General features: G+C 36.9%; 3 protein-coding genes across 3 annotated transcripts; all 3 read left to right on the plus strand.

Annotated features, from left to right (window-relative positions):
* The first annotated feature begins 6173 nt into the window (after positions 1-6173).
* LOC126782810 (uncharacterized) lies at positions 6174-10845 on the plus strand. Its single transcript, XM_050508136.1, has 12 exons — positions 6174-6610; positions 6681-6867; positions 7051-7285; positions 7389-7457; positions 7938-8039; positions 8367-8407; positions 9231-9364; positions 9703-9766; positions 9879-9975; positions 10074-10192; positions 10350-10372; positions 10460-10845. Exons 1-12 carry the CDS (start codon positions 6210-6212, stop codon positions 10539-10541), a joined length of 1554 nt encoding a protein of 517 aa, XP_050364093.1. The 5' UTR covers positions 6174-6209; the 3' UTR covers positions 10542-10845.
* Positions 10846-12748: 1903 nt separating this feature from the next.
* LOC126791333 (uncharacterized) lies at positions 12749-18247 on the plus strand. Its single transcript, XM_050517810.1, has 8 exons — positions 12749-13098; positions 13243-13378; positions 14081-14150; positions 14311-14404; positions 15407-15620; positions 15718-15859; positions 16734-16904; positions 17708-18247. Exons 1-8 carry the CDS (start codon positions 12804-12806, stop codon positions 17897-17899), a joined length of 1314 nt encoding a protein of 437 aa, XP_050373767.1. The 5' UTR covers positions 12749-12803; the 3' UTR covers positions 17900-18247.
* Positions 18248-19317: 1070 nt separating this feature from the next.
* On the plus strand, positions 19318-24624 carry LOC126790452 (uncharacterized). The gene is made up of 6 exons (XM_050516692.1): positions 19318-19421; positions 19950-20371; positions 22109-22233; positions 22487-22801; positions 23036-23205; positions 24064-24624. The coding sequence occupies exons 2-6, from the start codon at positions 20045-20047 to the stop codon at positions 24471-24473; spliced, it is 1347 nt and encodes a 448-aa protein (XP_050372649.1). The 5' UTR covers positions 19318-19421; positions 19950-20044; the 3' UTR covers positions 24474-24624.
* The last annotated feature ends 620 nt before the right edge of the window (positions 24625-25244 follow it).

The following is a 25244-nucleotide window of genomic DNA, read 5'->3' on the forward strand; positions in this document are numbered from 1 at the left end:
ATAGAAGGGTTAGCAACCCTAAAATCATGAAGAGGCCCCACCACAACCTCTAGCTCGTTAATTATATTTGACTTAGAGGAAACAACTGTATCCCCACTCGAGATAATCACATGAGAAAAGTCAGCAGCTGAGACTCCCTCTTTAACCAAAACAGTTCCACTGTCAATCTCCAGAGATAACTCATTCAGATCAAAACGAGACGCCAACGGCGAAGATTATGCACCCTGTGAAGAATGCAAACTGTGATCAACTCCTAGATTGAAGGAACATTCAAAATTTGAACTCGCCAACGCCGAGATGAAGCTTCCGGCAGTTCTCTGTTTTTTCCTATCACCGTCCTCCGACAACCCTGCATCAATCTGCATGCGTTCACCGATTGCTTGACCAACCGCCAGATCAACTCCATCTGAATCAAACTCCGATCTATCCCTCCGGAAGCCTAAAACCGTGAGATCAGGAGCAGTCATTCTTCAACCTCCTCCACTTTTTTCCAGTACCCCAAAGTAATTCTCCTTCACCGGCGGCGGCACCACCGCTGCCTCCCAGGCTTTGTACTCCTGCGCTGCCAATCAAAGGTCCTTCTTTTCTGCACACAGTCTAAGGTCAAACTGTTTCTCCCTAATTTCCTCATATTTCACCCGCGCACACGAATTAGAATCGTGCCAAAGCATCCCGCAATACTCACAGAAATTTGGGAGGCCAACATAGTTAACATCAAAGCACGAATCTCTACTCTTGTCAGGGAGACGAATATGAGCAACCCTATGAAGGGGTTTATAAGTATCAACACAAATACGCACCTTCAAGTTCGACCCAAAGTACAAACCCGTCTCCGACTCCTCCATTCTCCCAAACTGACCCAATGCCCCTCCTATTCTCTTCCCAGTCCCCGGCTCCATATATAACAGAGGAATACCCCAAGCACGAACCCAAAAGAACAGCATATTAGAGACACTCTAAGCAGATCATCAGCCCCATCACTAGCCGCCACCACAAAATGGGTTTTATTAAAATGCCACGGACTGGCCCGCAAAACCCTATTCCGGTCATATTCATGGGAGAACGAGAAAACAATACGGTCACTCCCTTCTAGAGCCACTGCAGAAACAATAAGCTTATCATGCACAAACTTCTTCGGCTTCCACAAGGAAATCATCGTGGCCATCAGAGCCTCCTTGTTGTATCTCTTATGCGTCAACAACTGTCCCATGATCAAGAATTTCTTCTGACGCCACGTTCCTGGCTCATCCGGAATGATAATTTCCTTGGCCTCTTTTTCTTAAAGAACCAATCTCCTCACCATCTCCCCTGGCACATCCTCCATCCTACACAATCAAGATTCCAAAAGTGACCCTCCTTACCACACCTTGCGAATCAGGCCCCACATACGACTCCAGCAACCCAACAATAAGATCCCACTTGAATCTTTGTCGCTGCTAGACGTCACAAGGAAACCCTAACTTCTCACTGTTGAGAGAAAACGAGAGAGAGAAGGGATTGTCTTTTAATTAATACATCCTTGCATTTATTAGGTTGTCTTCACAAAGTTGTTTATCTTCTTGATGTTCGCAGACTGTGATGGATAATGCTGATGAGATAGTAGAGCTCGATCATTGGTAAGACATTGCCTCCTCCGGCTGCAGCATCCCCTAGCTACTTAAACCTGAAGCAGGTACTAATAAGATTGATGAAGAGAGTCATCAAGATACCATATATATTTATGGTATGATTCTTAGTTCTTCTAATAATACATTCTTCTGTATTCATATGTATATGTGCTAATGATTCTTGTGGAATGATCTTAATTACATTTTGTTTGATGTATTTAGCCTAGCTCTGCATCATACATTTCAAATTGTGCAATTATTATCGAAAATGTGCCTAAAATCCCATCAAACATCGCAAAAAGGAAGCTCATCTGTAGAAAGTTGACATCAACATCGTGGTGATCGAATGGGCATATGCCCAACCCCACTAACACAAATCATATCTACCTGCATAAGTATCCAAACATAGATGTGTTATCAAACTACATTGTGCAATTCTCAATCCATAAGGCAGGCCTACCAAATTAAAATATGGAAATCGCAAAAAAAAAAAAACATGTGAATTGGACTTACATACTGTAGTAGACAACATGAGAAATAGATATAAGTGGATCAAATAAATTAATTTCTTCGGCCCTGCTATGATCTATGACATAAACACACTATGATCCAATTCATAGACATGTACGTACGTACACCTAATCGAAGGGAGACAAAATGATCACAACTTGAGCCATTGACATCTACGGCGATGATCAAATAGAAGGGACTATAGACGACTAAAACTGCATGTGAGGCTCCCAACTAGGCTGGATTCCAAAATCCTCTCTTAGATGAAAAAGAGTATAAACTCAGTAGATAAATAATTACTGCTCTTATATGGTAAATACTGGTTTTTGAAAATTTCACTGTGATCAAAATATGGTTTGACCTTGAGACTTTGTTTTCACTCTTGTTTTCCTTCTTCAATCTTCAGTTCACAACTACGGGTGTGTTTGGTACAGCTGGACTTATAAAAAAAGTCAGCTTATGCTGATTTTTGAAAATAAGTGGCTGATAAATAAAGTTGCAGATTGTTTGGTAAACTGGCTTATATAAGTAGCTGTTAGTGACAGAAGTAATGACAAAGCGTTTTGTAAACTCAAACTAGCTTATGCTTTTAATTTGTCAAATGACCAATTTAGACATGTAAGATAATTTTTAGTTAATTTTAGTTTAAAACAATGCCTAAAAATATATGTCATATTAATATTGGATAATTTTAAAATTATCTTAAACCAATATACTCTGATATTGATAATTTGGTTCTGATTAGGATCATGTTAATACATAAATACTCAATCACGTGCATTCATCAAACTTTGAGCAATCATGTCTCTTAATATATCAATTTCTTGTGCGCCATGATGATTTTGTTCATCATCATCATCATCATCATCATCATCTTCCTTATCTCCACCACCTTCCCTTTCTTCATCTCGGACAAAATGTCTATCACGATGTGCATATATTCTGATATAATTATGAAGTGTCATAGTAGCGATGACAATCTTCACTTGTTTTTCGAATGAATATCCTTGCATGTCTTTTAAAATCTTCCATTTTTCTTCCAACTTGGCTTCAAACTCGGGTGATATTCATTTTTTTTCTAAACCTTGCATATTCCTTTGTTTTCTGCATAAAAACAGTAGCATTTATCATAAGATGTATGAAAAACAGCTCATTGTAAATATATTTATCAATAAATAAATTGAAAGAAACTGATTCGCGTACCCCGATATGTTCACGCCAAAACTCCTCATCCGCATCAATGGTGTTAAGTACAGGATTCCACCCAAGACCGGTTTTTAAACTCTTCAATGTTTTCCATGATTTCCAGTCACCTTTAAAGGAATCCCACTTATTTTAAGTTGTTTTCTGGTATAATCTTTTCCGGTTTGTTCAACAAAAGATTTGACAATAGTCTTCCATCCAGCTGAACTAAAATGAGAACCTGGCTTTGAATTTTTATGCACCTCCTTTATACACAAGTCAACAAAAACTTCAACTAAATTCTCATTCCAACTAGCTTGTTCTTTGGAATTTGCCATCTATCACATATACGTAATGAAAACACACAATCAAGTACACAATTATATAGGAACCATGCACATGTCACCAAATACATAAGCTAACATGATGTTCAAGAATATAGTTCATCTGTTGTTAAGGTTCGAATTAGAGGAGATACCTTGGGAACACTATTGTTTTGTAAGTTACTGCAGCTCTCTCCTTAATCAGAATGGCTATTTACCTAAAGAATGCAGAAGATGAATATATGTTAATTTGATTGAATTCAAAACAACAAGAGATGTTTAAATTAATCATAACAGTGATTGAACTTATTTAGATACACATGTGGTACAGTAAAAATCTATGCATCTAAGTGATCTAACTACTAACATGTTGGGGATTGTATTACTAACACAGTACTACATAACATGTACTTAGCATCATTTCTGAGTTTCAGAATTTGTGAAATTCGATCAGATGTTACATTTAACAAGCACTTGTGTATTTGGTTAATTGATTGGACAGACTGCTTGAATCTATATGGTATATCAGACTATCATTATATCACAATGCACCAATTATTGGGGCACTTTATAGGGTGGTAACCTAGACAGCTGCTTTTAGGAAAACCTAAACAGCAGTCAAGCTGCCACAACAAGAAGGTGACAATCATGGAAAGCCTTCATCAAGTAGTTTCATACCTTTTATTATGTAAGGCCTAAATCAATACTACAGATGCATACATCATAGATTTGATACCCCCAGTAGAAGTTTACTAGAGGTAGTAAACTTTAGTAAATTTTTACTACCCCCAGTAAACTTTATTTTTTTGCATCTAAGTTGATTTTTCTCCGTTTTAAGGTGTGTTATGGCCTTTAGAAATACTGTTTTTCAAGTTTAATACCCCCAGTAGAAGTTTACTAGAGGTAGTAAACTTTAGTAAATTTTTACTACCCCTAGTAAACTTTATTTTTTTGCATCTAAGTTGATTTTTCTCCATTTTAAGGTGTGTTATGGCCTTTAGAAATACTATTTTTCAAGTTTAATACCCCCAGTAGAAGTTTACTAGAGGTAGTAAACTTTAGTAAATTTTTACTACCCCCAGTAAACTTTATTTTTTTGAATCTAAGTTGATTTTTCTCCGTTTTAAGGTGTGTTATGGCCTTTAGAAATACTGTTTTTCAAGTTTAATACCCCCAGTAGAAGTTTACTAGAGGTAGTAAACTTTAGTAAATTTTTACTACCCCCAGTAAACTTTATTTTTTTGCATTTAAGTTGATTTTTCTCCGTTTTAAGGTGTGTGTTATGGCCTTTAGAAATACTTTTTTTTCAAGTTTAATACCCCCAGTAGAAGTTTACTAGAGCTAGTAAATTTTAGTAAATTTTTACTACCCCCAGTAAACTTTATTTTTTTGCATCTAAGTTGATTTTTCTCCGTTTTAAGGTGTGTTATGGCCTTTAGAAATACTGTTTTTCAAGTTTAATATCCCCAGTAGAAGTTTACTACCTCTAGTAAACTTTAGTAAATTTTTAAACAACTATGTTCTAGCACAAGCCAACACTATTTGTAAACAACTAGATCCTTAATACAGTATCTGCCTCCAGAAAAGAAGCAGCTAACTCGTCTCAATCCTGATCTATATAGACAATGTAATTGCCAAGAATTGATCAGTTACAACTACAAAACAAGAGAACATAAAAAATTGCAGTGCAATAATGTCATATACACATATAAATATCCATAAAGTTAAAGCAACTAACCTCATCTGAAACTGCAGAAGAACCAATACCAAAATACAATACCAAGAAAACTCCCACCAACAAGGAATTGCACAACCCAATAGGTCCCCTCTGAGTTTTCATAACACCACGCACCTAAAACAGAGAATTACTCATGATAAACAAAAGAGCCCATGAAACTAGAACAATCCTCAATCTCAAACCTAGGGACATTTGCATCAAAACCAATCATTCCATACATGTAATATATGGGTTTTCAGTTCGTCTCCAAAATATAGAAACAAAAATGAACTTGCAATCACTAACCTCAATTGGCAATAGCTTTTTATGCATATCTTCTTACTCTGTTAAAATAGAAGCCATGAAATTCTAAGCAATACATATCTTTTCCAAAACCCGGCCAACAAGCCCTCCACCAAAGGACCCACGCCACCCATAAGATCGAAAATGATCCACTGAACCATTACACAGAGTAAACTTCTCTTGATTGCTTCTGCCCTAGGACTCGAAAGGGGGCGCTTGGGGCGTGTTCCTTAGAGTCACTTATTGTATTCGATCAAAGCTTATTAAGAACATGCTGAGTTAAAGTTGAACAGACGAAGACGAAGAAGAACTTGGATCAGGTAATTATTGAAATAGACGAGAGGTACCCAAAGGTATTTTGAAAACTTCATTTAATTACGCTACAGTTCTCTCCGTGTTTTCTAGGCTTCTGTTTCTAAAAGCTGGGGGGTACCAACTTCTAAAAGCCAGGGAAAAAAGCTAAAGTTTTTAGAAGCCGGAAGGAAGAAGCCACTTTACCAAACACTTTAAGGGGCTTAACTTATAATCACCATATCCAAGAAGCTCTACCAAACAAAGCCTACAGCTATGGCAGCCGCGGCTCAACCTCCGCCGCCGCTCGACATCTTAGTCCGGTCACCGGAAGGCTTCTCACTCTGGAATGGCCCTCCCTTCACCAACGGCCAATCCGGCGTCAAGCTCGACCTCAAAATCCCTTGCTCCACTACCAAATTCAGCGACGACGGATCACGCCTCATGGTGCTCAAGCCCGATTGCGTCGTCGCAATCTTAGATTGCCGGGGCTACGCCGAGATTAGGTCCTTCCAAGTCCCCAACCTCACCGCCGCCGCGTTGTCCCCACGCGGCAGGTTTCTCCAGACCTTCCAGAAGTCCTCGACGCCGCAGAACAAGAACGTGACGCTGTGGAGCGTCGACTCCGGCGAGGGCGTGTACGAGCATTACCAGAAGAGTATCACCAGAACGAACTGGTAAGCAGTGCCGGAATTTCTATGCTGTTTTGGTTATGCTACTGTGTTGGTTTTGATTCCGGTGTTTCAGGCCGTCGGTTAGGTTCAGCTCCGACGAGGCGGTTGCGTGTAAGATGGCGACGAATGAGATTCAGTTTTTCGATGGTGTGGATTTTTCGAAAGGAGTTACGAATCGGTTGAGAGTTCCTGGTGTTGCTGCAATTGAGCTTTCGAAGTCTCCAGGCTCCCATGTGGCCGCATTTGTTCCTGAAGCCAAGGTTCGTAGGCCGAAACGATTTTTCGGAACTATTTGCTTTGAATAAGTGTTTATTTTGTTTATTCTCGGATTGTGAAAGTACATTTTGGATTATGGAGAATTCTGAAATATGTGTAGTGGATATAAGTTGGACATTTGCAGCTACTATGTCACATTAATTCAGAGGTCGCTTCTTTTGGTGCAGGGGATTCCTGCTAGTGTCCAGATATTTTCAACTAGTAAAGATTTACAGAGTCAGCCGGTTGCTCGAAGGAGTTTCTTTCGATGCTCTTCAGTGCAACTGCATTGGAATAATGGCTCGACGGGGCTTTTAGTTGTGGCGCAGTCTGATATTGATAAAACCAACCAAAGTTACTACGGGGAATCAAAGCTGAACTACTTGACAACAGATGGAACCCATGAAGGACTTGTACCACTTCGTATGTTTGTAATACTAAAACCGTATCAATTTTAAAATTTTCCACAACCTAGTTTTCCTCAATCTTAAAATCCCACATCATGATATTCCTTAATATTTGGCAGGTAAAGAGGGGCCAGTTCATGATGTTCAGTGGTCATATTCAGGATCAGAGTTTGCTGTAGTTTATGGCTGTATCCTTTTTTTTTTCCCCTATGAGATGTTTTGAAGAGATAGCTTATATAAGGCACTTATCCAACAAGTCTCAATGTTTATTACATATAGGTAATGAAAAAAATTAAGCATACATGTGAAAGATCCAGTTCATTTTGTATTATGCATGTTTGTTGCACTCCAGAGAGCAGAATTTTGAGGTTTTATTTAAATTATCTTGGACAGTCATCAGATGGGTGTTTTATCACCATGTTCGTCAGCTGTTGATAAACCTTTTGAGTAGGGCTCTCTGCTGGTGCATGACTCTCTGAACATAATTATGACATCTCAGAATCATTGTAATTGCTAGAACTCTCATCAGTGCGAGAGTTTGACTATTGATGTCTGAATGGTACACGTATGTTCTGTTAGTATATGTTTTTATTTATTTTTAGCTTATCATTCATTGCAATCCTTTTCGCAAATGTGTATGATTTGTTTAGTTCCTTGAACAACAATAGTTATGCCTTCTAAAACAACCGTGTTTGACAAGAAGTGCAATCCTCTTCTTGAGCTCGGAACAGGCCCATACAATACTATCCGATGGAATCCAAAGGGAAAATGTATCCTTCAGAATTGTCTCTTTCATTTTGGGGGTGTTTACTTTATGAAATTTTGTTCGATTATATCTACTTGAAATAGCTAATTATATTCCTTTTGACACATACATGTGTCTATCATCTAGTGTTTTTGAAGAATTCAGTTCGTGAGTAGTGCTTTTAAATTAAGTTTTCATTCTTATTTGATTGTTTTCAGTAAGGTTGGTAACTTGAAACATTAAAAAGAAAAGGCCAAAAAACCAAGCCAAGAACATACCCATTTTGATTATTTCTGTGGTATGACGAAAAATAAAAATCTATACCTTGTTGGCCTTAATTTTGTGTTTGCAGTTGTGTGTGTGGCAGGCTTTGGAAACTTACCAGGTGATATGGTACGTTATCCTTGTTTTAGTTGTTACTAATATTTCATAGATGATTATTCTCCCTGTTATTGATTAAATCAACTGTGGTTCCCTTTCAATTATTGTCCTTTGCCTCTTTTCTGATAAGCAGCTTAACAGTAACTAATAAAATGTGGTTGGTGAGTAGGTAACCACTCAAATAAGTTTTGGAATGTCTATGGCGATGCTAAAATCAAGTTGAAAATGCAATTCTGACACTTGGAAAATTAAGAACTTCAGCCAATCAAACACTGGCAAACATATCACTTTCTTTTCCTGTATCTGGAAACTTGTTTGGACACTATTGAATTCTTTCAACTTCATTACCTGAGCCATGACAACCAAACATGACAAGGTTTAACGTATATTAATAAAAAGTTTTACGGGCACCATGTATCTGAACTTAGCTGAGCTTAGATTTTCAGAATAAGTCAAGTAAAAGTTGCATTTGTTTCTGAATTAACCACTCCTTTATTGTTGAAGTCATCAACATTTATATCGTAAAATCATCCATGCATCTTTGAAGATGGAAGACCAGTATACAATGATAGGAAAACCAACTAGCCTGGGTGTTTCTTTAATTCTTTCGAAGAACACACTCCTAATATACTAGACAGAGACCTTTTCATCCAAAAATCCTTATCTTATAGAATTGTTCCCATTTTGCATGCTCATATCTTATATCTTAGGTACAAAATCTTATGCAAGAAACTCATCATTTGATATATTTACAAGCTTTCATTTGTTCATATACTCGTGATGGCCTCATATCTTATGAGTTCTGAAGTTGATCCGTAGTTTGTTTACCGTATAGGCATTTTGGGACTATATAGAGAAAAAACAGCTTGGAACAACAAAGGCTGAATTATCTGTGACCAGCGAATGGTCTCCAGATGGACGCTATTTCATGACTGCCACAACTGCTCCAAGACTGCAAGTTGACAATGGGTATGTTAACCTTTTGCTACTGATATGGAGAAATGAGGGCTGGCATAAGAGTCAAGTATATAGTGGTTCACTTAATTGAACTAATTAGGTGCAATAAAATTATGTCGCTGGCATTTGTGGCTCTTGTTTAATTAAGTTCTACAAAGTAAATCTTGATATTGCATTTAATCTTGAATTGTTCATTAATGAATTTCGGAAACACTGTAAGATTAACCATGTCACTTTTATGTTCGTGTATGGAACATGCTATCATGTGCGATATGTCGAGAGTATGATGTTTGGTTTTAAGAAACTTAATAACCAGTAAACCACTTCATATTTCTTCTACTTTTCTGAAGGATTAAGATTTTCCACCACAACGGTTCTTTGTTCTTCAAGAAGATGTTTGACAAGCTGTTCCAGGTGAGTATTGATGGTGACTCTTGTGAAGTAGTGTGACCGGGTCTTTTGTTTTATGCATACCTCCTCCTTGGCTTCTTAATTCTTTTTTCTGAATCATTATTTTTTTTTTCAGGCTGACTGGAAGCCAGAGTCACCAGATAGTTTCAGTGACATCTCAGACCTCGTCAAGTCCTTCGAATCAATAAAAGTCGATAATGCAAAACCTCAAGGTCTCATTAATTTATCTGAACTTCAGTGGATTGTGGATTTTGGACATTTTTCTCATATATGTATTTCATTTCCCGTGTAACTTGGGGGTAATTATCAGGAGAAAGGTCAAAATCTTCTCAGACGTCTGTCAAAGCCACCCCTAAAAATCCACCCGCACAAAAGCCTGCTGCATATCGGCCCCCAAATGCTAGGCAAGCTGCTGTCGTTCAGGCAGAGGTATTGTTGATACAAGTACAAATTGGTTTTCTTGATTTCTGTTGCTTCATGGGTGATGTAATCATATTCATGCATAAGGACATCTGCTTCTGGTGTATATTTGGAATAATTTATTGCTTTATGGGATGCTGATGGTTTCACTTATTTTGTAATGCAGCTGTTCGGAGGGACCTCATCAGAGTATGCAAACACATATTTGTCTACTTTATAGTTCTGATTTTGATACATTTTTACTAATTTAATGCTTCTCTATGTTACATAATGAAGAACAATGAGCAAGAATGCATTGCGAAACAAGAAGAAAAGGGAGAAACAAAAGGAGAAAAAGGCTACCGAGGATGCCAATTAACATTGATTGCAGAAGTTTTTCATTGCCTTCTGCTGGTTGTGCATTCTGCAGCAAAGATGCACATATCTAGAATTGGACCGACGGATGGATTTTCTTACAATTACCATGCTTAATTAAGTCCAAGATCATATTAGTTCCTTGAGCAGGAGGTTTAGTTTAGTTTCTTGTCGAAAAGGATTTGAGCTCCTTACTTTGTATAGCAGGTATGAGCATGTGTTTTCATATGTAACTCAAAAAAATGGCTTCTTTGTTACTTCAAAAAAGTGAGATAAAATGACATGGATGCGAAAACTGTAACAAATTTAGTTTGCATTACTGGTTTACTGAATTTTGATCCTCAACCGACGTCAGAGCCGACGATGATAACAATGAGGTTAATATGTTCCCCTATCTAAATTCAGTATTACTGTTGGACCGTAATCCAGCTACATGGGATGTCAGGGATGATAGGAAAAATATAGTTGTTTTTCTGTTGATGTCATCATTCCTGTTGCTTCATGTAATTTGCCAATTTGGTATTGGCAAAGTTAGGGTTTCGATAGATAGGGTTTGTGACGGCTTTCTGAATGTGTTCCTAAGAGCATCTCTCACCATAAGGTAAAATTGGTAAGGTATAAGTGATATATGGCTTACCATTTTAGCATATTCCTTAGTTCTTTTTTGCTTTTTGTTTTTAAGCTCCCACCATAAGGTATAAATGGTAAGGTATACATAGGGTTTTTGGATGACAACAGTTATTATTTGAATCTTGATTGAAAAAACGGCTATTATTTTTTTTGTCAACATCTATAACGGCTAGTTAACGGACATTTTTGAAAATTCTATATAAACACATATTCATCACATTAAGAGGTGATGATGATCTTCAGGAGTACTAAATTCGGTGATTAGTGATTTCTTTTAATATTTATGCATTATTTAGTTATTTTACTTTTATGCATCAGTGTGTATGGTACTTTTTCCGAGCTCGGAGGTCATCACCGAGAAGGTTTTGAAGAGGCCGTTAATTATTGTTTATAAATCATAAGTAATTTAGGGTTTTATAAACAATAATTAACGGTCTCTTCAAAACCTTCTCGGAATGACCTCCGAGCTCGGAAAAAGTACCATACATACTTATGCATAAAAGTAAAATAACTAAATATTACATAAATATTAAAAGAAGTCACTAATCACCGAATTTAGTACTCTTGAAGGTCATCATCACCTCTTGCATATTCTGGCATCCGTCCATATCTACTATATGTTCCAGTTCCACCGCTATCGTCGAATCGTTGGACTCCTTGTGAACCACTTGTTCCAGAACCACCATTTTCTCCATAATGAGGGACTCCACTAAATGCAGTTGTTTCTCCATGGTGATCACCATATCTACCGAAGTTACCAGAGTCGAAAATATTGTGGTCTTTGACGACATCTGCAATCCGATGAAACAAGCTTCTGCGCATTCGAAATCTTATACGAAATTTGGCTTCAGGATAGCGTGGCACCTCAGCAAAGTAATCTATGTAAAGATTGTATCCAGCTTCTTCTCGATTCCGATTGATAACGATATGGCCAGGAACCGCTCCTATGTGTCTTGATTCAGCCTCGTCACCCTTCTCCAACTCTGCTAAGAGTTGATTATTATTTGCATAAGTGTGAAACAATAAATCTTGCTCTTGATCAAATGAAGCCATGATTCGATAAAAGTAATCATCGGTTTCATTTGAAGAAAAAGAGGAGGATGATATATCAAAATTGCTCATGACAATGGATAGAAGATAAAATTGAAATGTTGGAGGAATGAAAAATGATGCGATGAATATGTGTTTATATATAATTTTAAAAAATGTTCTTTAACTACCTGTTGTAGATGTTGACAAAAAAAATAGTGGTCATTTTTTCAATTAAGATTCAAATAATAACCGTTGTCATCCAAAAATCATATGTATACGGTATATCTTATCGTTTATAACTCGAGAATTTAAAAAATAATAATAAATAATATGTTAAAGTGGTAAATTATATATCATTTATAAGGTTATACCCTACCAATTTTGTTTTGGCGGATAGCTAGAAGGGGCAGCATGCCAGCATTCCTTTTTTACTCACTTTTTTTTTGTTGCAGTTGTCGTTCTTATCTTTCGTGCTTAAAATAAATATATATTTACTGTCACACGATAATCTTTCGAATGACTTTATTCATAGCTGTTTGCTTTGACCCAAACTCACTCTTTCCGTCTCACTAGTTGTCTGTTGTTGTTGTTCTTCTTATCGTCCATGATGATGATGATCATCCGCAGTGCCATCGGCAGAAGACTTTCCTCCTCTTCTTCCTCTCATGCTTGGTTGACCACCACCACCCCCATTCATACTTCTTCAAACTGTGTTGATCAAACCCTCCATGGGTTTCAGAAGAGCAGGAGCAGGAGCAGCAGCAGCACCACCTCATCGCCTGTTGGTCTTCCTTCTTACATGAGAGCAGCTGTCTTCTGGGAACCCAACAAGCCTCTCACCATTGAAGAGTTCCACATCCCTCGCCCCAAGTCTGGTGAAATTCTGATCAAAACCAAAGGTATATGTGTTGACTATGTTCCACTCCATCATTTCCCTTTATTTTCTCATTCGGGTGTTGTCATTTTAAACTGATTGATTAATTTAGTGTTCTTGGTGTGGTCTCTGACATTGTTTTGTTTGGTTTTCGATAATTTCGTTGTAGCCTGTGGAGTCTGCCATTCTGATCTCCATGTTATAAAGGGTGAGCTTCCGTTTGCTAGCCCCTGTGTTGTGGGGCATGAGATCACTGGTGAGGTTGTTGAACATGGACCGGCTACGGACAATAAGACCACAGAAAGGTACACCTTAGTTATATAGCAGCAATGTATAAGAGTTCATTGATGTTAGAAATTTGGAATTGAAAGTTATTTTTAATATAAGAAGTGTGAAGTGACTGATAGTTAAGATTTAGACAGTAGACTGATAAGTATTTGACATGTTTGGGAGGAGAGAGCATTCGATCTAGATATATATGAAGTTGGGACTTATAAGGATGTATGCAACTCAGTGGAGCAAGATTTAAAAAATTGGGAGTTAAGAATGGTAGAGCTCTGTTGTTGTTGAAGCGGATATCCTGTGCAAAGTATTTCTACTAGAGAAAGTTTGAGGTGCAGAGATAATCACATATTATTAGGTTTGCGGAGAGAGCTTTTGGATGCTAGTGCCGCTCCAGAAATGTTATTGGAAAAATCTTGCTGACAAAAAGATATATCTAAAATTGAGGATGATATAGAGATGAAGCTTAAGTGAAAAGTATTTGGCATGTAGTAACGAAAGGAGCTGGTATGGAATAGTGCCCCACTTTAAAGTTATTAAAACCTCTCCTCTGAGAGTCTGTCTAAAAGTGGCTTAATGTGGTTATAGACCTGTAGCAGATATCTTTAGGTGTTTTGTAACAACTTGCATTTTCCTCTTTCACCTTAGTATTTTGTATAGGCAAGCATCATTTACCTGTTTCAGATTACCAGCTCTTTGATTCTGACACAGAAAATTTGTTTCAGATTACAAATTGGATCTCATGTTGTTGGAGCTTTTATCATGCCTTGTGGTAGCTGTTCCTATTGTTCAAAGGTAAAATTACTTTGAGATTGAACTTTGATTATTTGTCTTTAATCAGTATTGATTGGTTTTGTAATTAATGACTGCTTAGGAATGTGGGTACTACTATTTTCTTTTTGGAGAAACTTTGTATCACTTCATTGATTTTTCTTGGTGACTGAATTGAGAAAAGGGCCACGACGATTTATGCGAGGACTTCTTTGCCTACAACCGTGCCAAAGGAACCCTTTATGATGGTGAAACTCGGTTATTCCTCCGTAGCAGTGGTAAGTGTGCTCTCTATCTCTTCTTCATTATTATTCTATTTCGTCTTGATTTTTCATTTCCCCATGCCTTATGCCTTTATTTTATTTCTAGTATTTCTGTCCAGAAAGTGTTTTTTGTTGCTGGTGTTTAACCTTCCAATATTGTTTTCATATCGTATCTTTCTTAATTTCTACTTTGTAAATTTATTTATGACTCGGTCTCAGTCTCATAGTATAATGAATCAGCATTTAGCACAAATGCATATGACATGATTTGTAGTAGTACTCTATCTCGGGACCTGTAATTTCAATCTTTAAGCCTTATGGTTTGGTTTGTTTACTGGGAACAGCAGGAGCATTAGAAAGTTCCATTAGTAAAGAAAATGAAAAATTCCTAGTTCTAAGTTCTATCTACGATTAACTTCTGTTGTAAGACCAATTTTTTGGTGGAAAAAACTGAAAAACGTCTGTATGGAACAATCAAAGGACACCCAATTATGCATCTTTCTTGAATTGAGGCTAACGATAAAAGTATATAAGTAAAAGCCACTCCTACAATCAAATTAAAATTGATTAAATGCCGGAGTATCTCAAAGGTGTGATGGACATGTATTGAAAGAATCTTGGCTTTCCACAACTTTAATAAATGTAATTTGATTTCCATCCTGCTTTGCAATCTAATTCAAAACCTAACCTGTAGAAAGTCGAGAAGTATGTAACAAGTATAATACATGTTTTCCTTAATGTGATGAAAAAGTAGAGAAGTGATCATTTACTTGTGCTGCTGTGCACTTAGTGGATGAATAATTGAAAGAATGTAGGCATTAGTCACCAGGAAAAAGAAAGAACAAGTTGAATGATAAGAGTCCAGCAAGAAAATTTCAGTGAAAACAGTTTTTGATCTTGATTGCCATCTATTAATGTGACATGTAGTCTGTTTCAAGCTTTGTCCTCGACTGAAATAAAATTTGGTTGGTTTTGATGAAGTGGAAGATGATTACTAAAAGCTGTTCTTTTTTGCAGGAAAACCTGTATACATGTATAGTATGGGAGGCCTTGCTGAGTATTGTGTTGTACCAGCAAATGCATTGACCACTTTACCTAAGTCATTGCCATTTACAGAGTCTGCCATTTTAGGATGTGCAGTATTCACTGCTTATGGTGCTATGGCACATGCGGCTGAGGTTCGTCCTGGGGATTCAGTTGCTATTATTGGAACTGGGGGCGTTGGATCCAGGTAAATTTGTAGAATTTTGTACTCAACATCTACACATTGTTCGGGTTTTGATGGTGCTCTTACTCCTGCTCATTAAATACAATGTCACTTCGTACAGCTGTCTGCAGATAGCCAGAGCATTTGGTGCCTCTGATATTATTGCCGTCGATATTCAGGACGACAAACTGCAGAAGGCCAAGATATTTGGTGCTACTCATGTTATAAATGCGGCTAAAGAAGATGCTGTTGATAAAATATTGGTATGTAACCTTACCATATATAACCTAGTACGAGGTGCTACTTTAGTGCTTGCTAAATTTGATTTTATGCTAATTCCAATATAGACAATTCATTTAGTTTGCAAAAAGCGTTGATCTCTTCTGATTTTATGCGGATAGTTACCTGCTGCAAATTTTTTCAGATTTTTATGCATGTTACACTGAGATGTGATTCTATGATATGTGATCTGCTTGCTGTTCTAAAGTCACTTGAGCTGTCTAACTATCTTCCTTGTGCTTTCTTTGGACTTCTTGTCTGCTTCTTTGTATTATGCCTTTTGTTTTGATGATAGAAAGCTGCATCCTTAACCAAATTATAATGAACTGTGATCTCCTAAATAATTGACCAAAAGCTTCTGGCATTATATACATGTGGCTGTGGAAGGAATAGATGATATGCTAATATCTTATGTATCTTAAGATGTGATTCCATGAACTGTAATCCGCTGAACGATTGACTAGTAAACAATAAGAGCATATCCTGAATAATTTCTCTTCTGCTCAACACAAGGGTAATTATGTAGCATTAACATTGCAAAGTGTTCCACATAGTAATTGGCATTAAAGTTAAATGGTGCTTTTTGGGGAGATAGATCCACCTGTAGTCCTTCCTGGAGAGGCACCAGCATGTGCTTCCTGAAGAACACTTTCAAGTGCAAATGCATGAAGAACTTCTGTTTGTTAAGAAAGATTCTTCTTTTTCTAAACAACATTGCTGCTTATAGTGATTCTGAATATAAATGATTGTTGCTCTAAATTCTATAATAGAAAATTGGTAGACATGCCTACAAATGCAACCATTGTTTTGTTATGTTGCTCATTTACTGTTCTTATTATATTTTACTATTGTGGGCAGGAAATAACTGGTGGGAAAGGTGTGGACGTTGCTGTGGAAGCCCTTGGAAAACAACAGACCTTTTTGCAATGCACCAAGAGTGTGAAAGATGGAGGAAAAGCTGTCTTCATCGGGCTTACAGCAGCCGGTGCAATTGGGGAAGTAGATATTAATCGTCTTGTTCGTAGAAAGGTGGGTATGCATCTTAGTAAAAATTGAATTTCAATTGTTCCAGCATGGTATAATGTTTATGATGATATCAGTAAGCAGTAGTACTTGGGCATACTCATGACATTATTATGGGAGTTCAAAGAAATTAATAAAGATGGAAATAATAATCACAAGAACTTATCAGCAATTTCTAGTAATCTACTTGCACAGTTGGTCTTCTAAATTCTACTTCTGTTGTGCCTCAAGGACCATTGATATTTCTTACCAGTAGTAAACTAGTAATAAAGTAAAGTCCTCGTAACGCATAATGTTTTGCAGCTTGAAATTTATATATGGCCTACTATTTTTCCTTCATTCCTCTTCTGCTATGGTTCCAGCATTACTTGGGGCATTGTGCCTGTTTGCTCTCGGCTCTTCCGTTGCTTCTTCCTCCCCTTTTTCTTTTGTTTGTTTGTTCTTACTTCTAATCAATTACTGTCATCTATTCTCAATAAAAGACTTACACATTAGGTGGTCCTTGATGGCATCTTTATTGTTGACAAACAAGTAGATGGCATCTGTATTGTTGATAAACAAGTGGATGTCATTGGGAATGGCAGATATGTTAATGTACAGTTAAAGTGATACAAGGGCTATATCAACTCCCTTGATTCTGAAGATTTATTACCTTGCATCAAAACCACTGCAAGATTTGACTCAAACTCCTTTGTGGACTTTAAATCCATATATGCTTTCATGCTTGTTTCTATCCTCTGTAGAGCTGAACCATGCTCAAGTTGTCTGGAATTACTAACATCTTACCCTTCTTGTAATGTGGAGCGCAGATAAAAATCATTGGATCATACGGAGGAAGGGCAAGGCAGGATCTTCCAAAGATAGTTAGACTAGCAGAAAGTGGTGTATTTGATCTGTCTACTGCTGTTTCAAGAAAATACAAATTTGAGGAGTCTGACATTGCGTTCCAGGATCTCAACCGGGGAAGAATTGTTGGTCGGGCTGTCGTTGAGATAATGTAGCTTTATTCCCTCTAAGCTGACTGTTCCTGATGCCAGAGCTCTGCCTCAAGGTACAAGTAGACCCCGAAGTAGATTGAAGGAACATAAATAAACATAGCCCGGACGGACATTGCTCAATCTACTTCAGTATCAGTCCTAATGAGTTGAATGCTAGACGATTTTCCTCAGTTTTTTACTTCAGTATTGCTTCTGTAATCCTGTTTATGCACATTAAACTTTTCTTATTGTTTAGATGTACATATCAGAATATGAAACAAATAAAATTGTAGTTCTTCTTCATGTAAGAGTAACATGCAATAAAGAACTCACTTTGTTAAAGCTCTGTGCTTGTCACATCGGAGCGGATTATTCGATTGCAAACTTGCACCGAAAAATAATAAACCAGGTCAGAAATGTTGAGTTCGTCAAGTTCTAATGTGAGAACGACAGAGGTAGACAGCCGTAGCTATGGCTGGACTTTATGACACCGAAAAAACTAAAACCGGCCATAACCGACCGCACTGAAACCGATAAACCGGAACTGGACGGAACTATTGCGTCTGTGTCGGAAATCCAACCGAATAATTGGTGTCGGTTATCGGTTATATGCTTTTATAAAACCGATAGAAACCGAACCAAACCGAGAATTATGAGCTAAGGTTATAGCTTGTATTTGGTGAACATATATAATCGGGTGCTTATGCAAAAAATATATTTAGTAATAAATATGTACATGCAAGAGATGTGATTTTGATTTTTGTATGTGTACAATCATACATGCAAATATCTAATGTAATGCTTGGGGGTTTTGTCAACTAACCCTCATGTTAAGACAAGTCTAGACGTCTAATGATGAAGCTTAGTAGGTTTAATGTGTATTTTGGTTAACTTGTGTTTCAGCGAAGTACAATATTTTTATTTAGTTAATATTTGAGTTTTTGATTATTCATTTGGTAAATGTAACTTAATTGAAGTATTGAACTTGTAACTTACTCCTTCACTTTTAATCTTTTTATTTTTATTAGTCAATTACGAATGATCAATAATGATATTAGATTTTGTAACCGAAATGAAACCGAAACCGAACTGAATTATAGATTAACCGAAACCGCGATTTTTATATATATTTTTCGATTTTAGTTTTGAAAAATATGAAACCAAGAATTCAGTGTCGGTTTTCGGTTAGTGCTCATAAACTGAACCGTTGACACCGAGTTCAGCCGTAGCCGCAAATTAAGTTCCCCATTTCCTTTCCCAAAGAAGAAAGGAGCTAGGTTTCCTTTTATGGACGTGTCAAATTCATCAGTCGAATTGTCCAATACATTTCCACCAAAATCAGAAAAGGTGACGTGGCAACTGTTTATCGCTTTAAGTGATAATAGACGGCTGAGATTGAAAAGCAAGCATATTGTAGTTGCAGCACAGAATAAAAAGGAAGTTGCAGCTTTTTGGGAACAAAAGCAGAACCCAGAAGAAGAAAGGAGCCGCGCCAACCAAACAAACAAGAAAGACATAAGTGCTTGTGTTCTTTTCTGGGTTTAAGGTATGTGAAATTCTCGTAATTTTTGTTTTTTAATGGCTACAAGAAAATTAGAAGTGTAGTACTCTGTTGTCGAATTGGGTTTGATTTACTATGTTTTATCCACTTGCCTCAACTTTGAGATTTATGTTTGCTTCTTCACTTGTGTCTTTGTCCTTGTTTGCAATGTGAGTTCTGTTCTTTTTGGCTCATGTTCTCTGTCAAGTTTGGTTCTTTATGATTTTCTTTATTAATGGAAAATTAATTCTCAGAGTTTAGTGGAAAAAGTTTTTAGCTTTGAATCTGTGGGATTTAGTATAGTATATCTGTTTTGAGGTGAATTGATTTGAACCATCATGAGGAAAACCCAAGTTGAGTAATTGAGTTTAGGATGGATGGTTTTGTAGGCGGACTGTTATTGTGTACCAGGCTAGAATTTAGTACACAGTTTTAAATCATCTATATGGAGTTGAAGTTGTTAGAATGAAGTAGAAATCCACAAGTTTTGAACTTTTTAGATAACTGGCTCATTCTCGTTTCGTATTTCTCCAGGCGCAGTTGAAAAGTGTATATATCTATAAGAGAAGCTGATGGTCTAAATAACCAAACAAACAACAACTCTAAGGTCTTGCTTCTTACAATCAGGGATGGGTGACAGTTATGTCATTCACACCCCAACTATGTCCAACAAACAAAGCCAGAAGAAAACTAAGAAGAAAAAACGTGGTGGAAGTAAGAAGAAAATGACCACCGAACAGACTATGGCTTTCAAGTCTGTGAGTGAATGGGTTTATTTGGATCAAGCTGCTTCACCGGCTGCCTCTGCAGCTTCTTGTGTCGTGGATGATTTCGGGGTCCAGAAGACTCTTGGAAGAGGTGGAGAGAAGGTGGTGTTTGAATTGCATTCGCATTCAAAGTGCAGTGACGGGTTTCTTTCGCCTTCCAAGTTGGTGGAAAGGGCTCATGGGAATGGGGTAAGTTCAACTTGCATTTATTCTGTTTGTCCAACAGTTTTGCTTATATTGGTCTTACATTTTCCTTTTTATCTTTCTCTTATGGGCTTAGTATTCTATACGAGATTAATTCAGAAAATGCAATTGGTATTAGATTTTGTCTATATATGTGGCTCTTGTGTTGGGAACTATAAATTACCTGACAGACATTGTTTATTTTTCACTTATGTGGGGTAATTTATTAATACAGTCTGTACAGACAGGTAAAATCTGAACTACTTCCGTGTTATTCTTTATGATTATGAGATATAAGATGTATCAGTTCACCTCGTATAAGAAAAAATTATAATGTTTCCCCTGATATTTTAATTCCTTCTCCTGTATTGGACATTTGTACTTTTATTCTTAGTTATGATCCTCCAGATTGAATTTCAGTTATTATGGTGTTTCTTCAACACTGTCAGCATTCGTGGTACTATGGTATATATATAGGTGGGGGCCAATAATCAATCCCGTGGCCCCGTGCTGGAGAATACTTGATTGTTCATAGATTGCAGCATATGTAAATAAAAAAGAAGATGCAAAGTATATACTTTATCCATACAACTTTTTTCGTTTTATTTTTGTTGGTTTTGAAAATTGAGACTGCTCTAGATGTTAAGAAACCATTGTCTTTAGTTGGATTATAACTGTGTATCTGCTCAGTATTATTTTCACTGCACTCTCTTGCGTACTGTATGGCAAAAGGAATTAGCCTAAGAAAATATATAGTTAGCTTCTAGAGACCCCGATAGGATCTAGATAGCATACTATTTGATCCCTAATTTGGGTTTGGTTTGTCTGTATTGTGTTATTTCAGAATTAGATATTAATAGTCATGTAATTTGTACGTGTATCATCGTCTTTTAGTGAGTGCGCCTGTCAAACAGGTGGAACAAGGTAGTTTTTAATCTCATGTCTAAAAATTTACATACTTATCACGCAAAACTGTCAAAATTAAGCAAAAGATATATCTTCATTGGGATTGGCTGTAGTCTATGATGCATGGATACGGCATAAATTTTAAAATGCTGTATCGTATCCGTATCCAATACGGATACACGTTGGATACGTATCCAAACTTATTTTGACATATCTTTGAATTCGGATACGCGTTTGACCAAATAGACACTTCAGGGATACGTTTTTGGATACATTTTAGGGTCATTTTTGTCTTTCTTCATCAATTAAAGATAAACCCCTATTCTTTTAATTCTTTTTTTTTGGTTAACTTCTTGCTTATTTTAGTAAAGGTTATATCAAACAATTTAACTAACCTCTTTTCCATTATTTTTATATATGCAAATTTATGCCAATAGTTTCAATAATGTTTATATTTTTTTATATATATTATAGTATATGTTATTTTAATAATTAAAAATGTATCCCGTATCATGTTTTTCTTGAAAATTCACGTATCACGCACCTCGTATCCGTACCTGTGCATCATAGGCTGTAGTGTTAAGAAGACATACTTGCCGTTTTTTGTCTGTGTTAATCTTGCGGTGTAATTGATGTTCACATTTCTTTTAAATCTAAACATGTTCCTGGCAGACACTCAAAGAGTTCTTTGCATAGAAAAATCGGTACTCCTTTATTTGAGTAATTGAGTATCAGAAGGGATTTAGCTAGGAAAATTGTTATTCCTATATCACTGAGAACACACTAAGTGTATGCTAAGATGTAGTGAGGGTTTAATTAGTATACTTGCTTTAACAGGTGAAAGTTCTTGCTCTCACAGATCATGACACAATGTCTGGCATCCCTGAGGCCCTAGAAGCAGCTAGGAGATTTGGATTGAAGATAATTCCTGGTGTAGAAATCAGTACAATTTTCCAACCAAGGTAAATTATTTAAAATTACACATTGTGCACTATATCAGATTCTGCAGCCATTACATTTGTTACTCGTGTTTTACCTCTGCAGTGGCCCTTGATTTAATTTTATCAGTTTATGATTCACGAATGCCAAACTTTATTCTAAAAAAAATTGTTACTTCCAAGACATTGCAAGAGAATACTAAATACATCAATGTTAGCAGGTTTATTTTTATATGTGTAGTTCTTTCATTAACCATGGATTTGGGACTGCTTTCAGAGGAGAGTCTGAACTTGAAGAACCAGTGCACATCCTGGCATATTATAGCAGCTGTGGGCCAACAATTTATGAACAGGTTGAAAAGTTCTTGTCTAATATAAGGGATGGTCGTTATCTTCGTGCCAAGAATATGGTCTCCAAATTGAACAAGTTGAAGTTTCCTCTTACGTGGGAGCATGTTGCACGGGTTGCAGGAAAGGGAGTCGCTCCTGGGAGATTGCATGTGGCCCGGGCCATGGTTGAAGCTGGTTATGTGGAAAATTTAAAACAAGCTTTTGCTCGCTATCTTTTCGACGGTGGACCTGCATACTCTACGTAATATTCTAAGCCTATTGTTACACACAAACACACACACACACACACCACACACACACACACACACACATATATATATATGTGTGTGTGTGTGTGTGTGTGTGTGTGTATTTTTCTTTTGGAAAGAGTGCATATGCATGTGTATATTGTTGCAAATAGTTTGGTATATATGAACTTAAACTAAGAAACCCATTGTGACTAAAGAAGTAAAGATCCACACTTTATTGTGTCCAGGGGAAGTGAACCCCCAACAGAAGATGCAATAAAAATGATATGTGATACAGGAGGTGTGGCTGTGCTTGCTCATCCATGGGCATTAAAAAATACAGTTGCCATCATCAGAAGTTTGAAAGAAGCAGGTCTTCATGGGATGGAAGTTTACAGATGTGATGGAAAACTGACTGGTATGTAAACTGAGAATCAACTTTTTATTTTAGACTGCGGAATAAATGGTAGCATTCTGAAATTATTGGATACGGTGTGGAGACTATACTCCTACAAGTTTTTCTTGTTTAACCTACATTCTCATCCCATCCTCCATTTTCTATCTGTATTGAGTCTTAGCTTTATTCTATTTTTATTATTTTTATCCATATCTCTTCAGGTATATATGTTGGTGCAAGATGAGAGTGAGAATGAAGTTGGGTTGTAGATGTCGATCATAATATTTTAGGCTGTTATAAATATTAGGGTTCAATTTTTTGAAAGAAAACAAGTTATCCCTAATCATAACCTATGTTTTAGGGTAAAGCAGCCTTGTAATTTTTGATAAACCAAACATTATTGGACAGTGCGGAAGTGGTCATTTCCCAGGATATCAGGAATCCGCTATAATCTGCTTTTGAAGAATAGAAAATAACAATTATCAGTTCATTCAGTTTTTCTTAATCCCTACAGTTCTACTGAAAATATCTTGTAAAGAGTTACGAACTTAAGATAGAATTGAAAATTGGTACGGTTTACTATATGTGCATACACTTAACCAAGCAACAACATTCAAAACATAGGATCGGGTGTCATTTTGGACTTTAGTTTAGTGTTTTCTGTTAGTATTAACCACAGATATTCCTTGAGACATAAAGCAATTGTTAGTGAGACTGGATGAAATTACTTTCAAGTTTCAACTGGCATGAATGGGTATGTAGAGCCTCTTGGTCATATGATCTCTAATGCCTTCATTACTGGCTTCTGGCATTTGAATGCATGCAATTATAAAGATTTCTTCATCCCTGTCTCATTTTATCTGCTTATTTTGTTGACAGCATATAGTGATCTAGCTGATAACTACGGTCTTCTGAAGCTAGGAGGGTCAGATTACCATGGCAGAGGTGGGCATGGTGAGTCCGAGCTGGGTAGTGTGAACCTTCCAGTTTTGGTTTTGTGCGACTTTCTTAAAGTAGCTCGACCGATTTGGTGTGGTGCCATTGCTCACATATTAGAGAGCTACGCTGACGAACCTTCAGATTCAAATCTAGCCAGTATTACAAGGTTCAGGAAGGGAGGTTCCTCCTTAAGCTGCGACAAGGATATGATCGATCGTTGCTTGTATTCATGGTTGACAAATGAAGAGAGGCAAAATGCAGTTTTTGAGGCCATCAAGGTGAAGCTGTCTCGTATGTCAATTAATCACGGAGGAAAGCAGGTGCGGCAGGTTGCTATAGAGAGTAAATAATTATGATTCTTCATAGTGAATTTTGAGCAACCAAGTAAAATACTTTTTTTTGTTTTTGTGGAGCTTTCATTGGCATCTTTCCAAACTTGATAATTTCTTATTTTTGAATTTAATTTGGTAAGGCATGCCCCAATAATATTATCTGTTTGTTTTGTTTTTCTTTATAAAGCTACTTGATAAATTTTATGCAGTGATTCAGTATGTAATGCAAGTCGAGCAAGTACCTGCTATACGATTCCATTCTTGGGGGATTGGGGCAAGTACTCGACTTCTGAGATCATAAGGTTATCGTAATCTAGAACTAGTGATAAGACTACTGTTAGTGGTGAATATACCAACTAAGTAATGATCAGATGCTGTCTAAGTCTCGTTGCTACTGACTGAGTGTGCCTATTGGCCTCTCCCCAGTCCCCACCATAGTAATTCAAAGTGATAAACTCGTTACCATATCAACCTTTGTCTTACAGACTCATCTTTTGTTGGATTTGTAAAACCTTTAGTTCAGCCCAATATGTAACATTGTCTGAGCTGCGAGGATATCATCATGTTTGAGGCAAGGCGTTTGAGATTGAGCACTAGTTCTCAGCTTTCCATTTGGTTATGTTAGTGGTACCTTGGCTCATCAATGCTTAAAAACTTCATTAATCATTGTAAGTAATTAGTTATATTTCCATATAAGAACCAATCAGAATAGACCAATAACATTAAGAGAGTACGTCACGCGCGGAATATGTGGCGGGTATATATAATAATTTCTCATTGAAAGTATGT

Source organism: Argentina anserina, chromosome 1 (genome assembly GCF_933775445.1).
Source record: "Argentina anserina chromosome 1, drPotAnse1.1, whole genome shotgun sequence".
NCBI lineage: Eukaryota > Viridiplantae > Streptophyta > Magnoliopsida > Rosales > Rosaceae > Argentina > Argentina anserina.